Source organism: Plectropomus leopardus, chromosome 4 (assembly GCF_026936395.1).
Source record: "Plectropomus leopardus strain MGB_pleo_1.0 chromosome 4, ASM2693639v1, whole genome shotgun sequence".
In the NCBI taxonomy this organism is placed as follows: Eukaryota; Metazoa; Chordata; class Actinopteri; order Perciformes; family Serranidae; genus Plectropomus; species Plectropomus leopardus.
The window spans coordinates 38,305,473-38,331,655 of record NC_142179.1 but is presented as its reverse complement, the minus strand read 5'-3'; the positions used below and the strand labels follow the sequence as shown (position 1 = coordinate 38,331,655).

Below are 26,183 nucleotides of genomic sequence, written 5' to 3'. Positions count from 1 at the left end.
TTTTGCAAACAACTGAGGAAGAGCACATGTGCACATTCCAGCACAATTAATTAAAGGCTAACAATGAATTTCTCAGGATCTTCGGTTACGGCTTCAAAGCAGGAGCATGTGTGTCACTACCATTTACAACAGCGTCTGTCTTCAGAAAGCGATCTTGCTTTGGCGTGACCTTGCATCTAACCCTGTTAGATATGCGCCTTGAGCATGTTCATTGCTCAGTGACATTTTGCTCCTTAAAAATAACACAGATGCTGGGCCATGTCTGACTCTGTAGCCTCAGCATAGCTGGATGTCCAGCTATTTTCATTACCGTTACCCCTCGTAACCCCTAACAGCCGACCCTCTCTCTCTCCGTATCTGTGGCTCTCAGAAGAACAGTTGTATGAGTCACTTAATTAGTTTTGAAGTCTGACATGTTCCCAACTTCTTGGCATGTAGAAGAAACAGTCAGAGCCTGTCTGCAACTGGCAAGTGTAAATCACGGATCAGCAACTTGGGTTTCACCTGTTGGAGATCGCAGCGCTCCGGGACTCGGGGATTTACACAGTCTGGTCACCCTGACAATGTTGTCTGTTATCCATAAGGTCTTTCATATCCTCTTCAGTTCTTCACATCAATCTCACCTGCAATGTCAAACTTCTAGACTTTACTACCCATTTTCACACTTCTGCAGATCATGATTTTGCAGATTGTGTGTCTTCAATTATTTAACACAACTTTATCCCATGATTATCACATTAGGTTTGCTTATGTGTGTGCATGAGTGTGTGTCTGTTCAAAGGCTTTCCAAGGCACCACTCATTATGGATAAAGGGGGTGGGGAAACTTGCTCAAATTTATTGCCTGCGTCAGCTGTGTCAAATTTGGCAAGCTCAAATGGTCAGCTTGCAAATGGCAGGGCGATAGCTAGGGGTCAGCAGCCTTTGTAGTAAGCACAGAGTTGTACATTTTCCCCTCTTGGTGTATAAGTTCAGTGTTCATCTTTATGTACATTCACAGATTTCTGTTATGTTCACATATTGAGTGTAACGTTCCAAGGCTGCTGAATCAGTTAACTGAGAGCAGTAAAGACGGACCTGATTTTGGGTTCGGGTGGCATGAAGGACAAGAAGAGCCCCGCTGCTGCTGATGAAGAGAAAGCTGCTCGTCCAAGTGAATCCTTCAGCCTTTTTTTTCCCTTTTTTTAAACTTTTCGCTTCTTTTGATCATTCATAAAAGGGACCACCCACTTTCTGAACCCTTGCCTCTATTTTTGCAGGGTCAGAAAGAGTAGCCAGTTGCTCTTTATGGCGGAGATTTTTACGATGTGGTCAAAGCTGTTAGGAGACCACCAGTTCTCCTTTCACTTGTCACTGGAGCTACAGTAGCCCCGAGGAAGGCCCGAGCTCTATGGGAAATGAATTTCACTGTTTTCAATGTTGGGAACTGCTCAGAAGTCTGCAAGGCAGTTTTTTCTTCACTGTATTAACAAGACAACAAAATGTATTTGTATCCCTCATATAATTTAACTTCATAAACATATTTATTGTGATTATTAGTTTGACATTGTTGTGCTGTAATATTTATTTCCACTATAGCACCCAATATGACAAAATAAAAAATAAATTGCATTGTCATATAAATTTCATACTTATTGTAAATGTAAACTAAGAAATGACTTAAAAAAATGTTAGGTGCCTCACATCTTTGAAATGAAGATGAAGTTATGTAAATGTAAGTAAAAACAAAATGCAATAACTTGCAAATCCATTTTATCCAATATTCAATTTAATACAGTACAAAGACAAGAAATTTGAAATTCAAACTGATAAATTTCATTGTTTTTTGTAAACATCCACTCATTCTGAATGTGATGCCTGCAACAAGTTTTTAAAAAGTTGTGACAGTATCATAATTGGGTATGAAAGGGGAATCATCAAGAGGTTAATGATTTCACAATCTATAATCCATAATATCATCAAAAGATTCAGAGAATCCAGAAAAACCTCTGCATGTAAGGGGTATGGCTAAAAACAAACAATGAATGCCCATGACCTCTGACCCCTCAGGCTGCCCTGCATTAAAAACCAACATGATTGTATAAAGGAGATTACTCCTTCGGTTCAGGAGCTCTTTGGAAAACCATTGTCAGTAAACACAGTTCATCACTGCATCTGCAAATGCAAGTTCAGTCCCAACCATACAGTGTGAAAGCCAGATATTCATCCAGAAACACGGCCGACTTAACAGCCGGACCCAAGCTCTGAGACAGACTGATACATAGTGTAAAAGTGTGCTGTGGTGTGACGAGTCCACATTTCAAAATGTTGTTGGGACTCATGGACGTTGTGTCCTCCTGGCTGGGGAGGAAAAGGACCATCCAGATTGTTACTTGCTCAAAGTTCAAAACCAGCAGCTGTGACGGTATGGGGGGTGTTAGTGCCCATGGCATCAGCTTCATCTTTGAAAGCATCATGAATGCTGAAAGGTACATACTGGTTTTGGAGCGAACATATGCTGCCATCCTGACAATGTCTTTTTCAGGGACGTCCCTGCTTATTCCAGTGAGACAATGAGACACATTCTGCATGTGTTCCAACAGTATGGCTTCGTAGTAAAAGAGTGCAGAAACTAGACTGACCTGCTGCAGTCCAGACCTGTCTCCCATTATGAAGCAAAAAATACAGACATGGAGGCCCTGGACTGTTGAGCAACTGAAACTGTACATCAAGCAAGAATGGGAAAGAATTTCAACAATTAGTATCCCCAGGTCACAACACTTACTGAGAGTTGTGAAAAGAAAACGTGATGTCACACAGAACTAAACATGTTTCTGTCCCAGCTTTACTGAAATGAGTTGCAGGCATCAAATCCAGAATGAGAGAATTATTACAGAAAACAATTAAGTCTTAAATTTGAACATCAAATGTCTTTTCTTCTCATTAAATTCAATTGAACATAGGTCAAAACAGATTTGCAACTCATTGAAAATAAGTTCTTATTTACATTTTGCAGTCTATTCCAAATTTTATGGTTATACATAATATCAATATCTATAATCACTTGAAACTAAAAATGATTGTATTTCCATTAACTTAAAATGCCCCATTTGTGTTTTGATAGTAAGCGGGTTTTGGGAGTCCCCATGCTGTTCTACACAGGGTTTCCCACGCATTCATTTATTTGTGGTCTGCCACAACAAAAAGATTTTTTGGAGCTGGGCTGTTAATTAGCAGTGCTATTATAATATATAAAGCACTGAGCTATTTATAGCGCAGAGATGAGCAGCAGAACATCAGGCTCACCAAAAGATAAACTTCACTGGATATTTTGTTTATTTAGAAAACACTGGTACATTAACCACAGCGATGCAAAGAAACAAATTAGCCTACATGCTGCTGATACTCCATATTTTCTCGGGGGGAAGTTGCAGTTTAACAAACAGGAAATGGTATCAGTTCTTTTTGTCTTCTTTCTGGTTCTTCTTGTCCATAAACACCACCTTACCTAACATCACTGCTGGACTGAGAAGGAGCCAACCAGTTGTCTGTTCTGGTGTCAGGGTTGATTGCATTCTCACTGCACATGAACTGCACCAGGGTTCGATTGGATGCGAGCCGAGACCACCCCTTCTAAGCGATCTCAGCTCGCTCGTTCTGTTCCGCATCAGAGAGCAGTTGCTGTGTTCACATATGCCCAAACGAAATGGATCAAGGGGGGAAACGATAACTGTTTCAGAGCAACTGCTCCAAATGGCCCCTGTATGAAAGCACCCTTAACTGTTCATTCAGCGGGGTCTAATACTTCAGTTCATCTCATCCATCGATGATCTGATTTGCTGTCAGGATACGAACCCTGGAACCCAGCGAGGAAGATAAATGTAGAACAATATTGCTGAAAAACACTTCTAAACAGAATTTCTTGGACACGGCTGCTGGATCTTTGCTCATGATCTGTCAGTATGAATGACATCAGGGACACCACAATACAAGTGGCTGACATGAACTATCCTCAGATCTGACATTGAGGAAACATCTGATCAGGATGCTCCCTGAACGCCTGGATGTAGAGATATTTCAGACACATCCAGCTTGAAGGAAAACCCGAGGGAAAACTCAGACAGACAAACAGGAGGGATTACATATCTCAGGAACTGGAGGACATCTGGGCATCCTTGCTGTCTCTGAATAAGTAGTGGAAAAGAGATGGAAGGATGAATGGATGCAAAACAGCAGAGGGGCAATTTAGAATTTCCAGTTCACCTGAGTCTGTGGAGTGTCGATCAAAAGAGCAGCACACAGAGAAAACCCTCAGTAAGCAACCTAGTGAAACCTCTTCATTTTCCTGCTGTTGGCTTGAACTGAAAGAAGAGCCTGCAGGTCTGTTGGAAGCCTGTTCTCCTGCTCCACCTCTGAAACTATACTGTGTGTTGGGTAGCTTCTCCACACAGAAGTCTCAACTCAGTTTCCAGTATCAGGACTTTAAAAATAGCTGTGTTTTGCGATTGCTGCACAGAAGAAATAAAGCTTACCACGGTGTCTCCCAACCACTCTTCTGCCATGTCAGCTATAAGCCAAAACATGATAGCAAGGTGTACATACCTTCTGTGATTTCATTTTTCTGTGTAGAGAGTCCTTTCCCAGTTCCATGGCTTCCTGATGCAGTTGATAATGCACGTGGTGCCACTCAATATTTGCTTCAGTAACTCCCAACCTAAGTTTTCCACCACGTTGGCTACCTCTTACTCATGTTACTTTCAGTAACATCTCGTTGCTGGTCCACACAGAGAAATCTCTGGTTTTATTTTTTTACCATTGCTGTACTTTTTCTGTAGTATTCTCTGCAAACAAGCAACTAGTCGTGTACACGCTCTGCTTCCTCTTAACACCCATATCAGCATGACCAGCGTACATGAATGGTCACTTGATTTTGGGTGTGTGTTAATATGGTCACAGAAGCAATACCAAAATGCTTGTGTGGACAGAGAGCGTATTAGTTTGGATTGAGCCTTAAAGTAACAAGTGATATCAACAAGTGGACTCAATTGCTGCTGGCTCCTCCTCAGCAAGTCAAAAGTAGATCAACATGTCAGAAATGCCTTACTGCTGCTTTTTACCACTTTATTGCCCTGGACAGAGCCGATGGTGGCGGTAAGGTCAAAAGAACGTGAGAAGGGTAAGATGTGAAGGCACTTAAAGCTTCAGATTACACTGTTGTTCATGGACATAAACTCCGCCTCATTTGGACTCAGCAGCTACCAAAATATAGAAGAATTCTTGTAATAATATCTTTTATTGCTCATCTCTACTTCATATCTCTCTTCTCTTCTCTTCTCTTCTCTTCTCTTCTCTTCTCTTCTCTTCTCTTCTCTTCTCTTCTCTCTTCTCTTCTCTTCTCTTCTCCTCTCTGCTCTCTGGCCATTTTCACACAGAATTCTGATAGTACTTCTGCAATTGAGATCCTTACACTGGCTTTGCTTTTTTAGATTGAACCAAATAATGGCAGCATAATGTTGCCCCCATGTGCAATTTTAGAAAGGATGTCAATGTTCCAGAAGTACAAACGGTGTGATGAATGTTAAGTGGAACACAACAGCATCGGCATCTAGCGGTCCACAGCACTTTCTAAAAAGTGATGGCATAACATGAAATAACAATAATTTACCATTCCTGTTATATGAGGTTTGATCTTGTCCTCTGCTTGGAGGGTAAGGACCTTCTGGATGTCAGTTTTCGTTTCCTAGGATGGTGAAGGCATGATATATCCTCTCACTCTGATGGACTGGTACTTGTTGCCTTTATTTGTTTGGTTTTTGTAAGGTTTAAGGCCCAGACCGACATCAGAGACCTAGCAGTGATGAAAGCAACCTGCTGTGTTGTCTCACATTACCATGTCTCATCCAAAAAGTTGCATATGAACACACCAAATGGACAGCCAATCAGCACATATGTTCTACACCAGCATGAGAGGAAATACCCCTCCATACCTGCAGACTGTGGTTGTCTGTTGTCATCATTTGAAAAAGGGAAACTGGACAACTATCTTGACAGTAGTTAGCCAGATAGCACATTAACACAATCCAATATTGAAAGAACAAAGCACATTTAGAAACAATGCAAACCATCAGGAAACATTTCTGCTAATGAGCTTAATGGCTAAAGAAAAAATGTTTTTAAACAAGTTTGTTTTGACCTCACTCCCTCCTGCCCTCAGCCCTTTGTTTACTCTCTTCACTTCTGTTTCTCTTCTCATGTGCTGAGCTAAACTGTCAATCAGAGTGATTTAATTTGCCAACGGACTCTGCCACTGCCCAAAAGATTCAACATGATAATTTGGGCAAAAAATAAGGCAAACTATCATCAGCAAGGGCCAACAATGTAGGAATCACTGCAGCAAGAAGGGCCATGGACACTCACTGATGCCCAAAAAAGCTGACAGCCCACCATCAAGCAAGGTGTATCGGGCCAACAGTGCAGGAAACACTGCAGCAAGAAGGGCCATGGACACTCACTGATGCCCAAAAAGGCTGACTGCCCACCATCAGCAAGGTGTATCAGGGCCTTTAGGAATCTTACGGATTTGTTAGTGTTAGGGTAAGAACACCGTGGTAAGACAGTCAAAAGCAGTGTAAGATAGATGGTGCCTTCGCCATCCTTGGAAAAAAAGAAATAGCCTCATGGACATTACTATCTCCCCAATTTGTGGACATTTTTTGGTTTCTGCATTTCTTCTTTTAGTTAGCTGCTAACTGCTGGTAGCTGCTTTTCAAATCTCCCAATGGTAGGTCACACACGTGACACGTTGTCCAAACATCACACCTGTCCCATCTTGACAGCTCAAACTTTTTACACAGACATCGATTCAGCTCTGTAACTACCTCTGCTGCAGGCTTAAACCATCTATTTCCGGCTGATATAAATTACTGCATAATTATGAACCTTGAATGCACCTATGTGACACTCCTTTGCACAATGTTTCAATCGGCAATCAGCCCTCATCCATTTATAATGCTCCTTTCCTGCTGGACAAAGAGCCTACTTACACCCACTAACATCTAGCATTTTTATTTAGTGGGAAGGTTATAACTGGCATTCACTCCAGGACAAATGGCTCTGCAATAGTCCCAGGTATTCATCAGCTCCAGCTCTGATCAGCTCCAGTCAGCAGTAATGGAAGCATGACACGGGTGGACTCGCTAACTTCTGTACTTTTACCCTAAAGTATTAACAATGGCACAGGCATATAGCACAAATGACTTGAATCAGTTCATACTGATAGCTGTATTTTGTTGTTTATTCTTTAATGATTTATTGGGAGAATATATTCATTTGATCACAAGTTGTGTTGGTTGATGAAAATATTTGCAGTACTTGAATGTTTTTAATGTTTTTGGGTTCAGTGTACATGTGGAGTTGAGGAGCCAGGAATTTAGTTTCCAACCTTCAGATAAGTGGATGACCCATTCTCACTCCGCACCCATCAAATAACTGTGCTCTGTCTGTGCTTTTGGTGTAAAGGTGTAACACCAAAAGCCTCATTCTGCTTCCAACCGAAATGCGGCTGGATGGCGTCAGATGAGAATGTGCTAGGCAAAGAACCAGTGGTGTTATTATTCGTTTGTACTTATATATGAGAACTCTGCCAGATGGTACTGGTCACATGCGCATGAAATGCTGCTTGTGATGACGTAATATAATGAGTGCAACTGAATTTCATGTGGGAGTCCCGAGTTTGCTTCCTGTGTGGATGTCGGGGTTGTTTTTTTCCCTACACCTTACCATGTGCCTTGTTTGCCTAAACCTAACCTTGTGTGACTTTATTGTCTAATCCTAACATTTATGACAGTCCATGTTGGTTGCATGTGCTCATGTTGTGTAAACTTAAGGACCATGCTGCTTCATCCCACCATGTGCATTTGTTGACATCATGGTAATGACATCATGGTAATGGCATCCTGGAGCGTAAACAACTGACACAGAAGGATACCTAAAACCTCATAAGTAGATGCTAAAGGTCACTGACAGAGCACTGCCTCTGGCCTCTGGCACACATTTTACTTTTGGAGACTTTAGGAACCACAATGAACCCTGCATCCTCAGGACACAGTGCTCTGGTAGGATTATATGGTTCTGTTAGTTCTCTTAGATATAACAAAGCCTGACCAATTAGAGCTTTGTAAGTGGGGAGATGGATTTCAGGTGGTAATTTTAAAAAAAGAAGTGCAGGTGCAGAGTGCAGCAGGGTTTGCTATCTCCTGAAAAATCATCAACAAGTACATCATCTTTGGACAAAATTATCAATAAATGGCACAGGCATATACCACAAATTAAGGTTTAATATTGGTCGTTATATTTTGTATTTTTTTGTCTCTTGTCTAGTGACTGATTTTAAAAAATATATTAATTTGACCACAAGTTGACGGAAATATTTGCTTATGTTGCATGTTTTTATTGTTTTGTGACTGTAGGATCATATTGAAACCAAATGTCTTTTTGTCGAAAGACTTTCAGTTTCAACCATTACTTTTTAATGGTAAAATGTGTTGAAGCAATTGAGAAAGGTGGAATTGCTTCAGGAGGAAGACAGTATCCTGCTCATCTTGGGATGCTGATTGCATATTATGTAAAGCTGAAACAGGCCTTTTGTCCGCATGATTTGTTCTGGCTTCCTTTGACATGAGCTGGAAGTGTGACCACTTACTGTAACATAAGATAAAAGGAAAGTGTGGTGGGGGTGGGGCAATGGTCTCTTTAACACGTAATAAATACAGCTAGAAGGTGCCATTAGGCTCCTCACTTTTAAATACAATGCTACAGTAACGATCTACATTAAAGGCACACAGGGGTGTGTTTGAATTAGTCACAAATCTCAGAGTTTCTGTTGCAGCTTAACTTTATATATTTGGATGTGGGATTCAACATTTTGCTTTTTCTTTTGCTAATCCGATTGATATTTGTTTACATATATTTTTTCTGCACATCTACGTCTCCCGTTTAAATCATCAGTAGGAGTGCTGCTGCTGCCGTGCCCACCCACAGGGGACAGATTTCAGGGAGGGACTCTGCCTTTCAACATTTAACCAGTGAGCAGCCTGAACCTGATGACACAGAGGGCTTTTCAAAACCTGGAATTAACCGAGGCAGAGCTGCAAGCCAAGGGGCCCTTTCATCTTACCCCGCTGATGTTCCCTGATGAGCTCACGCGCCTGCTAGAATGGATGGATCCGCTTTGGATGTGTTGCGCGCGACTTTCGGACAGCTCTCAAGCACTCAGGCAGCTGTATCAGGTTTTTGACGACTGTGAGGTGAATTAAGGTGTTCGATCAGAGCAGTGTGGATGGACAGGTCAGAAGTACATATGTTACACTGTGGATTCATTGACCGCATCCTCCCGGGACTTCTCTGCCGCAAGAATCCGTTTCTTGATCGGATGAAATAAAAAGGAGAATGTATGGAATAAACCAGCGCTGTATTTGCATGTAAGACGACAGATAGGACTGTAGCTGTGACTCAGGCTGTATGATGCTACATGATGACGTCTTTATAGTAACAGCTCTTTATTTATATTGTTACTTCTGCAGATCATTTCATTTTTTCGTGCTGTGGTGCCAAGCTCAGGTAAGCGCACTGCAAACACACTGTTAACTTTACCACTTCCCCACATTAATAACTGGTAAAGGAGGAATCGTAAAAACAACAAAAGCTGTAATAATTCATTTGTAAATATGGACTATGACTATAATTAACTTTTAACTTTTTCTCTGTGTATTTGCCTAATAATAGGGGAAATATCGGTTTTGGTCATTTCTTTCTCCCACATTACCAGATTAGACAGAAAAAAATTATATATTTCATTTTTCCCTTTGCATAAAAAAGGGGGAGAATCACCCGTCTCCTAATTTTAAGCAGTATGTGAGGGCGCAGGGCGCAGTGACGGACCAGCTGAGCCGCAGACAGGTCAGGGTTTACCAGCTCTACAGCCGCACCAGCGGGAAACATGTCCAGATCCATGGCAAGCGGGTCACCGCCACGGCGGACGACGGAAACGTGTACGGTAAGAGCTGAGCCAGGCCTCATGGTGACCCAGGAGCACATCTGACTGCTTTTTTTTCTGAAGTTGTAGATCCAGCGAGGATTTCCTGCTGAAAGTCTGCACATCTGCATCATTACAACTAAAGTAACTTATTGATAACAATAGAGGGTTTTTTTTTTGTATTACCATCAAGCCTTTGAAACGAAGACAGATATCCATTTACTTGTGCTGCTTCAAGGTGCTTTTCACAAGTATTTAACCCTTTGAACTCTGAGCACATTGTTTCAACTTCTTTCAAAAACATTAAAAAAGGCTTTGAGCAACTCGTTGAAAACATAGTTTTTTTTGTTGTTGGTATTATTATTATTATTATTTTAACATGGAGAATAAACAACAAACACATTAATACACAACAATACCTCCCACACCTGGGCATTATAATAGGCCTTAGAGAATATACTGAAGAAGAAAATGAAGTCATTATTAGGGAAAAAAGAGACAAGAAAAAAGTTAGAATATCAAGCTTAATGATAGTGAAATAACAGTAAAAAAATTATGATAGGAAACTAAGTTATATTAGACGTACAGGGTCTATGGCTGTGCACATATAATATTTCACTTTGTTGATAAGGGAGGCCCAGGCACAGATGGCTAATTGTTTGGCATCATGCATTTTTGGTAAAGACATTTCCATATATGCTATGTTATGATATGTTATGTTATTTTTAGTTTATGTTATGTTATGTTATGTTATGATATGTTATGTTTATCCATTAAGGATTAAAGCCAGTGATTCAGAGAGAGAGAGAAAGAGGAGGCTGCCAGCAGAGTGCTAACCATTTTTTTTTTTTTTTTTTTTACTCCTGTGGGGCCTGTTTTTGTTTTTCAAAGATTATTGGATAACCATGTTTCAGAACATCAAATGCTTCACTCAGTGACTTGTATTTACTTCATAAACTGGGTCTTGTTTGGACTGATATTGACATTATTTTTAAAAAGCTGCCAGTCATCACACAGAATGACAAAGCTCACAATCCTGCAGTCTCAAACTGTGTTATAGAAAGTCTGCAGGGAAACCTCCTGTTTTGGCTGTGTATATGAATGTGGTTTTGGACAGATACTAACTCTTGGTTATAAAAGATTGGCTTGCTATAAATGACAATATGGTAAGAGATTTTTCAGAGGAATAAAGTGAAGATGGTCCATGACAGTCCAGCCTTGGAGCCCCTGCTGGGGAGACATGTCCTCAGGCACAACCAGCCTACGTGTCCCTCCCTCTGTGAGATGTTTTCAGGCCTATATGTTAATTCAGCCTCCCTGTTGGATCCATGAAGCCATCGTCTGGCGAATTAACGGCTGATTAGGACAAGTCCTTTGTCTCTAAAGCCCCAATACACAAGGCTGTTGTAATGCCCAATGGCCATAATTGACTGCAGACAAATTGAATTGAAAATGTATATTCTGCTTCCAATACAACATTTTAATGTTCACTGATAACTTCTGTTTATCATTTGGTTAATGGTGTAACTACATGTGGCTTACAAGGACTTTCACAGACTCAACAGTTTATACCAGTGATACTCAACTTATGGCCCACAGGCCAAATCTGGCCCCTGATGAGGTGCTGGGTGGTCCCCAACCATTTTCTTATTCCCAATAAAAAATAAAGTCATCCACACTGGGAACTGTTTTTGTACTTTCAGTATGAATAAGCTGCCAGATTGCATAAAACCGCATGAAAATAAAGCCTGTTGATCAAAAAGTGTCAGTGGAGGATCCCACAAATTTCTAGAAAATTCTAGAAATGTCCTAAAATCCTAGAAATAACCTCAAATACTAGAAAAGTCCTAAAATTGTAGAAATGTGATAAAAACATAGAAATGTCCTAAAATAATAGAAGTATCCTAAAATCTTTGAAATTTCCTAAAATCCTCGAAACATGTATGGAGCTGCGGCCATTGGCCGCTGGCTCCCAAGCAAAGCAAGTTGAGTATACCTGGTTTGTACTGACAGACAGTTTCAGCTCAACACAGATACTATCTACTGATAAAGAAAAAAGCTTCTTGCGACTAGAAAATAAAAGCAATTTTATGTGTAACGCTGTGACCATATGAGCAAAAATGTGAAATCTTTACAGACTGCGTAATATCTTTATTTTAGATATTGATCGGATATTTAATTAAATGATTGTATAAGTTGTAATGGACAAATAACAGACTTTAAATGCTCTTTTTTATGTCTGACATTGTGCAGTAACGAAAAAATGTATTGTTTTTAAAAAAAATATTTATGCATCAGCATCGATGTAAAAACATTTATCGAGGGAACTGCATGTTGGATGTTTGGATGTTACACAGACTTCTTAAAGATGAAAAACATATCTGAAAAGACAGACAGAAGATGAGTCAGCAGTTGGTGGTTTTACTGTTTTTTTCTTGTTTGTCTTCACAATGTATCCCTTCAGTTCCCTGACTATCTTATTTCTCTTTCTGGCAGCTCGTCTTTTTGTTGAGACAGATACCTTCGGCAGTCGAGTAAGAATCAGAGGTGCAGAAAGTGGACGCTACCTGTGCATGAACCGAAAGGGAAAACTTGTTGGAAAGGTACAGTCAACATTTCTGTATATAATTCTTTAAAAAAGCAGGTTGACTATTGTCTATAGACATTGACACCTTTTTGCTTTATTTAAATTTTGGATAGAATGGAAAAGTTTTGAGTCAGTCATAAGACAATATTAAGTAGTAAATTGAAGTGACAGTATAGTACCATTAAGCAGCCAATGTCTATAGTTTGAAGCAGGAATTGTATAAGGTCATCTTTGCATATTGAGGCAAAATTTAAATTCACAAGACTTTAAAAAAAACACTCTTTGCCAAACATACAGATAAAATCAAATTTGAGGGTGTAAAAATCAGCACTGCCAGTCAGTTTGTTTACGTTGAGGTTATAGCTCCATTAGGCCATTTAATGTGACTACTGTCCTTGTTTCAGTATACAAGCAAAGGAAAAGAATCCATTTATTGATGGAATTATGTCCGACTCCTCCACACCAGGTGACAAGATGCCCCCTTTCAGCTAGTTGCTATTGGTCCTTCTTCCTGTTAACCTGTTATGTCACATACCAAACAAGTTAGCAAGTAGCAAACAGGTTGTGTGTTGAGTGGTGAAAACATGGATAACTTTTCGGTGATGTACATTTCATACATACTCTATGCTTTACTTAGTACTTTTGTTTTTTTTCTCTTTCATTCTTCTTCCTCTTTAGTTTTTTTCTGGCTTTCTTCCATGAACTTATGCTGTTCTACTTCTGGGTTTAAGCCCAGTATGGAGTCTATGAAGCATGCGTAGAATGCCTGCAGCTCAGGATCAGTTGAGGTGTATACATGAAAGAGTCAATTGACTGACAACTGCATTATCTAGCTGTGTCAGTTCGACTAACACGTATTTCAAAAGTCCACTTTTAGACGGACTAATTCAGCTTTTTCTAACATCCAAAGTACGAGTGTTGCTCTCAGTCCCAACCAGTCAGAGTTAGTTCCACAAGGTGGATGTTTAGAACCATATGAGCTCTATGATTGGGCGAACATACAGTCAACAACTCAGGAAAATAACACACAGAACTTAAAGATTTGTGGAAAAAAAAAACCCCAACCTAAATCCATAGATGAGCTTTGTCTCCTTCAGAGGGCGTTCAGTCTGTCGGCCTCACCTTGTCACATCTCTCATCTAGTGAAACACACAGTGCAGCTCCTTTGCCAAAACTTCACTCTATTGTCATTGAGGTCTCTTCACTTGTCCATCACCCCAGGACATGATGTGCTGGAAAACAGGACTCCTCAGAGGACTGAGTGATAGTTGATCCGCCTTATTGGCCATGGCTGACTGCGATGAGAGGAAAATACCCTCCCATCATGCACTGCCTCTGTGTTTGGTCATAAGTCAACTCTCCACTTCCTGTATGGAAATGGAAAAGATGACTTCACATATCTGACTGACATGACAAGTTATAATATTTCTCCTCATGGTTCAGAGGTGGAGAAACTGTGGCTGCTGTAATATCTGTTTATAGATTGACACTGTAAATCTGAGGCAGTGCATGAGTCAGGATGAAATGACTCCTTTTAACACTTCTTTACAATAAGAACTGACAAGATCATTAAAGTTCATCACTTTAAACTACTAAAAGGCCCCTTTACACATCCTGTTCAAGGTGGGAATGTTGCACCATATTTCCAACTGATCGTTCTGTATAATGTGCTCACAGACATGCTGTAGTGGAGGAAGTATTTGAATCTTCTTCCTCAGTAAGAGTATCAATACAACACTGCAATAATACTCTATAAACAGTAAAAGTTCTGCATGTAAAATGATACTGAGGTAAAGGTAAATACAGTGAGAAAAATATTAAGTATAAGTATATTTAAGTATACCTCATGAAATGTTTTTGCATGAAAAATGCCCCAAATGATTATGAAAGTGGTTGCCAATTAATTTTCTTATCAATCAACTGCACTTGGATATTTTCATTTATCTCGTGCGCAAAAAAATTTACTTAGTAAAGTAACTAGTAACTAGTTAACAAATAACAGTAGTGAGGTAAAAAGTACAACATTTCCCTCTTAAGTGTAGCGTAGTGGAGCAGAAGTAGAAAGTGGCATAGGATTAAAATCTCAGGTAAAGTAAAAGCACCTCATATTTGTAATTCCACCAGTGCAAACACAGAATGGGGGGGGCATTTTGTTCTGCTGTTAAGCAGGCAGCGGAGGTAGCGACACAATTAATTGGATTTCTGTGGAGTCTCTTTACTCCTGCCACTTTTATTTAGAGTAAAAGGTTACAATCAGCTTTCACATCTTGGTCAAATGACTCAGCAGAAGCCACAGGTATTTATCAGCTCTGGCAGTAATGGAAACACCACACCTGGAGTCCCTGCCCTAGTTTTATGGCCCCTTTACTGGTGAGATGCAATGTCATGCCACCACAAAATACCGCCTGTCTTCGCCCAAGCCGCAGTCAAACATTGTTCCAAATTAAGCTGCACTGAGTTTGAGAGAGTAAATAAGTATGAAATATTTAAAAAGAAGTAGTTACCGACAGACAAAGATTCACTGGGCCATTCAAAGGTTACTGGCAAATTTTAAGGTTGAATGTTTTCTTGCATACAGTCTATTCAATGCATGAAATGTTGTCAGGAATCAATCAACACAACCTTAATGTCAATATGACAACTTTGATGATTGCATTTGTTTTAATTGGCTCTCTTACATGACTCGCCCACACTTTGTTGTTGATTGGATCTGTAAGCACCTCAAAATTATAAATAATTTTAAATGAAGGCCTTTACTTTGTTGTTGTTATTTTCAACCTACTTCAGATGAAACCACACCCACTTTCATGTGACTAAAGCCTTGATGTGGGACCCATTAAATATGACAGCCACAGTAGCTTGGTAAATAGCCACATTAGGTACTGAATTTGACGAAGTTACTGTTAATCAGACTACATCTAAGACAAGAATCAGCTTGCTGATGCTCCCAGTGATCCCTATACTTCGCTCCTTGCTGCTATGAGGCTACTTCACTGGGAGAACAGAGGGCAGCAGCTCCAGAGACAGATATTCAATTAGTAACTGCAGCAATTTAAATTCAGCCAGTGCAAACCTCAGTGATAGGGTCTAATCCCGCATCACCCCAACTTCTCACCAGATCATCAAACTTTGTGTTGCTGCTGTTACACAGCTTAGTCCCAGCAGCCACCAGCCTGTGCAGCCTGGTATGGGGGTTGTGCCATCTGAATTTGCTTAATATGACTTCAAAAAGCACAAATAAAACAAACAAACAAACAAAAGTTTGTGGACAGTGAGATGTCTATAGTGCACACCTGTGGATCTTCTGTGAGTAACCATAGACTGTAAGATGGATGATGTGTCTCCACACTGATGGACACACAGCAATAAATAACATATTAAAAACAAACTTATCAGAAAAATGAACTCTTGAACATAAATGAGTGCGATAAGAACTACCTAAAATGATAGAAACCATCTTTGGGAAAAATTTATTTGACATGTAGACCTACTAGTATCTTTAAGTTTGACAAATGTCTCATCCACTAACATTGAGGGTACAGAGATGTCACCTTTACTGCTGCCAGCCACCGGGGGGTGATCCAGATGATTTGGCTTCAATTTTGGGGAGCTGCTCAGGCCCCTTGGTAGAGCCTCAGTCTTTGAAGCCAATTTTTCTGTAGTGCTCACACACTGGTACTGTAATTTCCAGGGTCTGTCATGTGATAGCACTGGGCCCAAAAAGACTTTTCCTATAGACTCTCATTAGGAAAGACATGTCTGTAAATCCTGGTCTCATTCCAAAATTTTCTCTGTCAGCATGTGCTTTTGTTGACGTTCCAGCGTTGGTTGCCATGGGCTTGTGTTGTCCAAGTATAATTTGCAGTGTAATCTCACCATGTGCATTTATTGACAACATGGTAGCAGCATTCCAATCGTAGACAACAGATACCGAAAGCTACCTAGAGTGTAATATGTTGATACGAAAGTCCACTGCAAAGCAGCAACGTGTGTTGATTTGAGATGAAAATGTGTTGTTAGGCCAGTGGATATATATTTTTTTGTGTGTCAAACCCCCTGTCATCTGATCCATTTGGTCCGATAACATTTGGAAAGTCTATTAAGAGCCGCATGATTCAATCATTTTATCCCCAATAAAGTTAGTGGAGCCAAAACCCACGGATGTGGACTGAAGTCTCTAGTGTGCATGCTTTCAATGTCTCTTCATACATCCACAGAGCTGCTATGTCATCCATCTTTAAGTTATTGCCTGAAACTATTTAAGTCCAATGAAAACTTCCATAAAGGGTCCATTATACTGCAGTGTCTATCTAACATCAGCCACCATAAGCAAGATATATTATCTCCTCTTAACAAGGAAACAGATTTTCACTTAAAGAAAGCTTTGATAGAAACAAATAATGTCAGTTGTCTTATTTTAGATCATACGACTTATTGGTAATATAGCTGTTTGATGCAGCAGTTTTTGTGCTTGACGTGTATATGAATGAATCTGTGTAAATGAAACTTTGTTTTTTGTCACGCAGCCCAATGGCCGGAGCAGGGATTGTATCTTTACAGAGATCGTACTGGAGAACAATTACACAGCCTTCCAGAATGCCAAGTATGAGGGCTGGTATGTGGCTTTTACCAGGAAAGGGAGGCCCATCAAAGCCTCCAGGACAAGGGAGAACCAGAGGGAGGTCCATTTCATCAAGAGGCTTCACACGGGCCCGCCTCCTTTCCCCAACACGGACCAAAGCAAACACTTTGAGTTCATCCGATTTCCGGCCACACGTCGAGCAAAACGGAACAGGAAATCACGTACCTCTTCCTAACATGCAACCAAAAACATGGACTGATGACAGCTGTGATATAGGAAGAAAGAGATGCAGTTTTATTTTTGTATATTTTTGATAGATAGTCAAAATGCCATAAATTTAAAGAAATATTGTTGTTAAATGATCATGTGTAAATACTGAAAGAGAGTAAAGAAGATGGATTATATTTAACTGTCCTGTGTCTCTGTGTTGACTGGTGGGGCGCTTCAAGGGATGGATGGACATTGTGACTGGGGCATTTAGCAACAAACTGCACCATGACTTCACTACCTATCGATATATGTGTCTGTTTAAAAACTGCTCAAAGGATTTGACATGCAGCATGAACAGTGCACCAAAATACACTGATAACAATTAAAACTAGAAAATGCATTTCCTGTGGAACATGCGTTTGGATGCTAATAACTAAAAACCAGTCTGAGAGCATGTTTGAAAATGCGGAAATATATTGCTGAAAATGCAGAGACCCATTACAAATTGATGGAAATATCTGAAAAACTGGCAGAAATGAAATTGAACTGCTTTAAAGTGAAGAAGCTACAAGTTGAAATGCAAGAGTGTGTCATAGGAAGAAGTTGATGTGAACTGAAAAGATTGAAATAATGAATGTTTAATATTTTAGGCATAAAATGTGAAAATAAAATGAGCGGCATAAATGTCCTTGAAGAGCACAACATTTTGACATTAAATGGTTTCCGTAGCTTTAAGTTGGCAGAGGTAGCAGTTGACCAGAAAGTACATGAGAAATAGTACTAGCTGTATTGGTAGCATGAGTGTTATCTGTAGTAGTAGTTGTTATTGTGGAAGTAGAGAAGCTAGCAGTACTTCTATCACTACAAGGAGCAGTACTTGAGACAGACAAAGAAACAGACAAAGGCAAAAACACCTAAGAGGCCACAAGGGCCAATTAAGGGCCCCGTCCACCTGAGGGGCCACAAGGGCCCCCAAGTGGACCATTCATTTCTAACTGGCAACTTTAATTGGCGACAAGGGCCAAATAAGGGCACTCTCCACCTGAGGGGCCACAAGGGCCAACGATGGCAATATAAAGGGTCAGTTAACCATTAGTTACAAGTGGACAAGTGGGCCAGGCTTTACTAACTGGCATCTTTGTATTGGAAGAGAGAACACACCAGGATGGCACTCTGTGTGTGTAAGTGCCCGTTGCCATGGTAAGTAATGGCCCAGGTGCACCCCTCCTCTCCCCTCTCCTCTCAGGTCAGCTCAAAGGAGGCAGTTGGATTTGATGGAAATGTCCCTGTTAAACTCTTCCATTTTACAGCCATCCCTTTCACCAAAAAAGTCAAAATATTACAACGAGAAGTGAAAGGAGGTCATAACGAACGCAGAAATACCAAATTTGAAAAAATATCTGCTACATATCCCAAATCCTTGCATAAGAAAAAGCTTGCGGCAGCAAATTTCCAGAAATTTCTCATCTCAGTTTGTATTGCAGTAAATGGGAAATTTGTTGAGTCTCCCATCCTATGGAAGAGAACTGAGCCAGCTGTGTTGGGTTGTCAGCTTTCAAACCTACTTTTCTCCGACCGCCACAAGTTTTCCTATGACGTGATGTGCAAATTGTGTATGAAGACCTCATACTGTGGAGCGGCTGTGGCTCAGAGGTAGAGTGGGTTGTCCTCTAATCAGAAGGTCAGCGGTACGATCCCCAGCTCCTCTGGACAACATGTCGAAGTATCCTTGGGCAAGATACTGATCTCCAAATTGCTCCTGATGCTGCGTCATCAGTGCGTGTGTGAATAATTACTGAGTAGCAGGTGGCATGGTAGCCTTGGCCACCAGTGTGTGAATGTGTGTGTGAATGGGTGAATGTGAAATGTAGTGTTAAAGCGGTTTGAGTGGTCAATAAGACTAGAAAAGCGCTATACAAGTATAGTCCATTTACTGTGGGCAGGAGAAGACTTTGTTTGAGAAACTTTTGTGAAAGAGCAGAGACAGAGATATCCAGAGTGCGGGAGCTCGTTAGTGATGTCACATGCTCTGACCTCCAACATTCCGTCTTGACTCCATTATAAACGCAGAAATCGTCTGGAAAGAGCATAAAACTTAAATCACCAAAACTGAAAAACTGTAAAAGATACAAAAGAGCTGAATCATACCAGAAGAGTTAAAGGCCTTGTGACCTGTTAAAAGTTTAAATTGTGTGTCTAGCTGAAAGTATGTGGAAGCAGTAGGCTTTCAAAGTGGAGTGGGTTAAAGAGAATTTGAAAAATTTCCCCATTCATTTCAATGGGAAAAAAAGAAAGAAAAAAAATTCTATATATTATATATATAATATTGATATTTTAAAAAGTATAAAGAGTCGAAATGAGAAAAATCATAGCAATAATGTCTGAACGAGCTGAACATTTTGATAGTTGAATGGTTTAAATAGCACAAAGTATGCAGAACTAGTTAGCGGACGAAAAACTTACGGAATTGAAATAATAAGAATAAAGAAAAGAAGAACAATAGTGTGGATGCTTCAGCAGCCACACTAAATGTGTCCTTTTTTACCCAGTTGCGCATTATTTACTGCTGTGGGTGGACAAAATAATGCTGAAATCTGAAGTGACTTAAAAGCTGTTGCAATGTTTGTTTGTAGTAATTTGTAATAAATGTGTGATTTTTCAATGCAACAACTGACAGAGCTCCAGGGAGGCCAAAACATGTGAGCTAAAACTGCAGGAGAATCAGTCAGAGAACTGACATTAGTGAATTTGTGTAATTATACAATGTTAAACATATACAATGTGTACAGTGTCAGTTGATACAGTTGAGAGGGAACCTGTAGCGTAATGGAATCAGGTTGAAATGCTCCCGGCAATGAGGTGAGGAGCATGATGGTCCATAGGGCGGGTGACAGGAACATTGGATTGGTCTGGCAAACCCTGGACTTGCACCTAGGAGGTCGGTGTTTGCATCCTGTCTGAGTGTGAAGTTGTGCTAAAGGGCTAAAAATGAAACAATGGTACATGTGAACCATGGACTGTTGGAAAAGAATGAACTGTAGTAAGTGTCGTCAGTTGGACACAATGTAATTACAACTGCTAATAAACAAATGAGGCCAACAGTCGAAGCACCAACAGCTGTAATATTTCTGTAAAATGCCGAACAGATTCATAAAGACAAGGACAAGAACATATTAAAATCAAATAGATGATGGTGTTTTGTACCTTAAAGGTGAACTATCAACTATCAACAACTAAGGATGGACTGAGAGAGATGAGGACAGGAGGGGATGAGTCCAAGTGGCACACCAGTGCTCATGACATACATCAAATAACAGACTGACACAATGTTATGACAGATCAAATGCTATTTGGAGTTCAGCCAAACAATGTAGCTCTTATAATGAACTTGGCAAAGAAGGAAAGCGTGAGCCTTAGACTGAATTAACATTGGTTGTAGGAAATATGGCCCTGTTTATGTAATTGTAATGAGATCTATTTTTGCACTGGGGATAGGAAAACATTTGATAACAGGATGGTAGGAGATGTTCTGTGCCACAGCATTCACAGTCTGACATGCCACAGACTGAGAAATACTCTCATCTGGTGAATTCTGTGTCTTGGTTTGGACTCCACTGCACGTTTTTGAAGACACCCATGACCAAAATAATCTCATTAAAGCGGAACGAAGAAACTTAATTATCCCCTTGAAACTTAGATCAACAGCAGTTTTCTTGTGCTGCCTTCAGACGCCTTTCACAAGCATTTAAACCTTTAACACATGACCAAACTGGTTTGACTTCTTTCAAAAACATTAAAAAAGGCAATTGGCAACTTGACATGACATGTTCTGCAACTTGCAAATAATAAGTAAAAAGTGACATGGAAATGACCTAAAAATTAGCGCTAGATTGATAGATAGATAGATAGATAGGTAGGTAAATACATACTTACATACATACATAGATACATAGAGAGAGAGAGACATAGGGCCAATAGAGGATCAAATACCTATAGGAAAAAATATATATGTACAGGAAATGCCCTGAAAAAGCTGCTAATATATATATATGCATCTTTTTCAGGGGATTTCCTTGGTTCTTTTACAGTTTTTTTGTTGCTAATTTCAGGTAATTTTCTTGTATCTTTTAAATGATTTCTTTTTGTTTTGTTTGTTTCTTGATAAGCTGCTCATTGCCTTCTTTCAATGTTTTTGAAAGAAATCAAGCCAATTTGTTTTGGTTGTAACAGGTTAAATAACTTGCACATATCACCTGGTAAAAACCAAGTGCACAAGAAAAAAAATGAGAGTGCTAATGACATTTTTTTAACACTTTAGTATTAAAGTATATATAAAATGCAGTGCAATAATAGATATATTCAATAAAGTATTAAAATAAGTAAAAAGGTACTCAGACCCAAAACAGTACTAACATTCTTCAATACATATTGTGTGTGAGTATTATATAGTGTCATTATAAACATGAGGATTATTCAACTAAAATCTAAAACTGAAATAAATGATGTTTTATCAGGTGTTATGAGGCAAAGTCCACGCTTTTTTCCCGAATGTCGTATTTCCAAATTTAACTTCGAATAGTATTTTCTTAGTTATTCATTTAGTTAATATTTATTTGATGTTTTTGTTTATGCCAATTATGGCACATTTACAAGGTAATTCTATATTAAGAATTGACCTCCACTTCCTTCAAAACCCTTCATGAGGTCAAAGGTCAGGGACTACTGCAGGGCAGCATCTCTTGAAAGTCAAGAAAGACAGTCTTTGGCGCCCTCTGGTGGCTGCTGGACTCACTGAACCCAGATCAGGTGGAAAGTCAGCTGATTCCACCACAAACAGGAAGGGGAAGTCACTTTTTAACAAACCAGTCATGTAAAAGCACAGAAGTCATTTGTCACTTGTTGTATAAACAAAAAAAAAAAGGCTTCAGACAGACAGAAGATGTTCGGCGGAGACGATGAAGACGGAGACTTTCTGTCCCCTACAGGAGGGTGAGTTTAATGCTCTTAGCCTGTCAGCTAACTAGCTTAGCAGCATTTAGCCAGGGGGAGCTGGTAGCTGCTCTCGTCTATGAGCCAAATGTTATCACAAATCTGGGAATTTATTGCGGCTTTGTCAGTAGTGCATAATGTTTTTAAGACTAATTTGCAGCCGAGGCGATTCTTTTTAGCCTGTTCTTTTATTCGGCTTACATTTGACGACGCCATTTCAATAAATGTTAAAATAATGTTTCGTTGTTTCCACAATTATTCTTCCACCGAAATTCCAGAAGTACGGTGAACCACTTCAAGAAAGATGAAATTTTACATGAACTGAGTTATTTAGAAGAGCATGTGTGTGCCGAATTAGAAAATAACCTCTGATAGTTAAAGTCATTTCAGTTACACTGCATCAGACATTTAATGGGACCTTTTAATCTCTTAATTAGACAACGGATCACTGCAGGACAGAGTTAGTTGAGAGTTAGTTTATATCATGACTATTTTTTTTTTACCATGCTAAAGTTAGCAGGTAAAAAGTATTTTCGTCTTATATTAAGATTAATGTCAGGCTACATGTGTATTAAGCAATGCCTGTAGTCTTGACGTATTATAGAGGTTATATTGATTACAGTTACACGTGTTTCATATCAAATGCTTCTCTGCTGCTGCTTTGATGATTTATTATCACATGCCTCCATATCTCCACCGCCTGGGTAGTCTGTTTGTGTTTCCGCACCGGTGACATCATGGGGGAGTCATCATGTGTGCCAGATGTCCACCAGTCCCATTGGCGTGATATCAATATCTCAAGATCGTCTTGATTGAATTGACTTACATTTTTCACAAACCTTCACTTAGAATCAACACTGAACTGATGGGAATTTGGTGCTCATTGTGGCTTCACAAAAACGTTTTGGGCCATAATTTAAGTATTCATATGCTCATTATGACATAATTTCACACAAATGTCTAAAAGAATAAAATGATGAGATGACAACATTTTTTATCCAAAATGTCAAAGGTCAACGTCCCCGTGGCATCATAATGTTCTGCAGAAACATGTCTCTGGCCATTACCTAATGCCATAAATCTGATTGTTTAAATCATCTGTGCGGCTGGGTTGAAGATGTGTGTGAGGCATTCGTTTTTTAGAATTGGTAATTTCTTTGCAGAAATACGCACATTTGAAACAGTAGCGTTTCTGTTACATGGCAGTTTATCTTGTCCTCTGCTTGGAGGATAAGGAGCTCCTGAATCTCAGTTTCCCAGTTTGTTTACAGCTGTTGTTCCTCTTTTCTGTGTTAGCAGCTAACAGCTGCTTTTTAAATGTCCCGTGGTGGTCGCACACATAACACCTCGTCAAATGTCTCACTTGCCAGCTAATGGTCTAAATTAATGGTCACGTCTTTTCAGCTTTACATTTTACACATTATCATTATCACAATTGTTACTACCTCCGATGCTGGCTGAAAGGAAAGACCATTCTGAACCCTCCTATCCATGATTGTTCCTTATATACAGAATGGTGAGGCAACATAACAGTGCATTATCTCTGCCTTGAACAGGCAGTGCAAAAGTGGCTAATGTGACCTGTCATGGCTACATATGAGTTTGGACAGAGATGGATAACTGTAACCTGACTGACTGGCGAGGTGGTAAATCTAGTAATTTCATGTGATGAAATTTTATTTTACATTTATGTTAAGCCAGTTAGCAAACTTGTTCCTGTTATGCACACAATGACTTACCAAAAGTCACTTTATAACCTTAAAACTGTCTTCTGAGTTTTATAATTACTGTGTGATAAACCAGACTCCAAGCCTGTTATCAAAAGCAGGGTTTGAGATCAAACTCAAGGAGCTCGAGCGCTAGGCAGATTTCCACAGATTTCCACAAACTGAGATAACTGTGTTTCCACTGAGTGATGTTCTGTGACTTCTCCTCTTGCAGTAACATTGCAATAAACATGGTGATGGATGTTCAAAACATTAGCAGGTTTATTTCTATTGCAGTCACCACACAAGCCATCATTATTTCTAATCCAAGGCCCCGCTGGAACAATAATAGAAAGGCAAGCCCCCTTACACGTGGGAGCGGCCACGTATGAGAGATATCTGGGAGGTGATAGTCCATGATTTCACAGAGGAATTGTGGATTCAAAACTTCCAGATGATCTGCTCAACTTTTGAGGGGTTGTGTGATGCAATAACACCTCTTGTAGTGCCTGCTGCATCATGAGGGAGCCAGTTCCTACTGACAAGCACATAGCCATAGCATCATGTGACCTAGAAAAGACAGAAAAGTGTTTCCATTGCAGTTTTGCCAAATTTGGCAAATACCACCTCATGCAAGCGTAAAAACTTTTTTTGGTGATAAATGGGAGCTTTTTGAAGTTGACATGTTTCTATCAGACATATTTTAAATTCACAATTTCAGTTTGGGCACTTTTAGCGTTTATGGAAACCTGCCTATAGTCGGTTTCGGTTATATACAGAATGAGGAGTTAAGTTTTTACATGTGTTGGCTGTATATTTTCTATGTCTATATCCATTTTGTAACACTTAGTGTAAGCTGTGATGTTGACAAACACATGAGATGTTTCTGGACTCCATACTGTGAGCCTCTTGTTTGCGACAGACTCACTTTTTATTAATATTCCTTCCCTGTCAATTATGAGCCATTCAGTTACAGCTTTGCCACATTCTCAGACTGATAACCGTGTTGTGCTCTCTGGGCCTGCTTGACTCATTGTGTGATAGCAGCACAGTGTGTGGTGTGTATGAGCTGGTGGAATAAGCAGCCAGGGCATGTTCAGGAGGGAGGAGTGTTATGGCGGCTAATTCCTATCACATGCTGCCTGTTAGAGGAGTAAGGTGAAGTCTTTTGCACCAACCCATTCTCGCTCAGAGCAGAGCCAGCACTAAGTCGGAGCTCCTCAGTTTCTTCCTCTGTTATGTTGTTGAATCTACCACAGTTGTGTGACTGCAGCTGGGATCAGGGGCAGCCCGGGACTGAAGTGTTGGAACGTGCACTAGGAGTTTGACTTCCACATGCAAAGAGGCTGCCCCCTCTCATCCCAGTTCCTTACTATTGGAGATGAGGGCCTCAAGGCTTTCAACATGTCCATTCTGGGAGATTCCAGTGATTACCAGTGGAAGGAGTTCCAGGGGTCAGTACCAGTTAGCTCTGCAATTTTCCAATCCTCATCCAATTTTGGAACCACAGAAACTTTGCAGAAATGTTGTGGAGCCTTGAAGGTTTGATCCTGACTGTTGCAAAAATGAGATTTAATGATGTTTTTATCAGTGTCTAATGATATAGTAATGGTCTCATTTCAGCACACCAGTTGTTTATTTGTTGATCATCAGAAAATAAGATGTTTGATTAACTCAGTAATTTGTCAAGGAAAATTGTCAAATATTTGCTATTAACATAAGAGTGTATGCTTCAGTCTTTCCTTTATATATCAGTGCAAATGACACAAAAATTGAGATGACTCAGGAATCAGCAGCAATCTTAATCTGCTGAGAAAGAAAAACTAGCATGTGGAAATTTGGAAAACAACTGTTATAAACAATTTTTCTTATCCATCCTCCTGAGCAGATGGAGTTTGTTCAGTTGTGATGGAGCTATGGCAGCCTTAATGGCAACTGAGCAAACTTCATCCACTGAAAGGACCATGAGATGCTGTTGAAAGCTCCTTAAATTAGACAGTTATGGATGTCATCTTAATGTCAGGCTGGTAAACAGTTAATCAGTAGAAAGCAGCATGGATGGAGGCCTGTAAAAACTTAATGGTGATTACTTCTTTTT

The 26,183-nt window shown here is 39.9% G+C and overlaps 2 protein-coding genes across 6 annotated transcripts in view; both read left to right on the top strand.

The window, feature by feature from the left end:
- Positions 1-9,029: 9,029 nt before the first annotated feature.
- On the top strand, positions 9,030-17,575 carry fgf17 (fibroblast growth factor 17). Its single transcript, XM_042488688.2, has 5 exons — positions 9,030-9,457; positions 9,560-9,596; positions 9,855-10,032; positions 12,508-12,614; positions 17,125-17,575. The coding sequence occupies exons 1-5, from the start codon at positions 9,426-9,428 to the stop codon at positions 17,413-17,415; spliced, it is 645 nt and encodes a 214-aa protein (XP_042344622.2). The 5' UTR covers positions 9,030-9,425; the 3' UTR covers positions 17,416-17,575.
- Positions 17,576-22,198: 4,623 nt separating this feature from the next.
- fkbp15b (FKBP prolyl isomerase family member 15b) overlaps positions 22,199-26,183 on the top strand; it is a 37,760-nt gene continuing 33,775 nt past the window's right edge. For 3 of the 5 annotated variants that reach the window (XM_088077237.1, XM_088077236.1, XM_088077235.1), the window contains exon 1: positions 22,200-22,379. In XM_088077237.1, the coding sequence (XP_087933363.1) occupies positions 22,330-22,379 (50 nt within the window). In that variant the 5' untranslated portion in view covers positions 22,200-22,329. Of the gene's footprint in view, positions 22,380-26,183 lie in introns of all 5 variants that reach the window. The other 2 variants (XM_088077234.1, XM_088077233.1) reach the window with 1 other exon arrangement.

Bases quoted from the DNA above. Each gene is read 5' to 3' on its own strand.
- fgf17 (XM_042488688.2), top strand. From the start codon at position 9,426: ATGTATGGAATAAACCAGCGCTGTATTTGCAT. The intron at 9,458-9,559 runs GTAAGACGACAG...TTACTTCTGCAG, and splicing joins AACCAGCGCTGTATTTGCAT to ATCATTTCATTTTTTCGTGC. The intron at 9,597-9,854 runs GTAAGCGCACTG...TGCATAAAAAAG, and splicing joins TGCTGTGGTGCCAAGCTCAG to GGGGAGAATCACCCGTCTCC.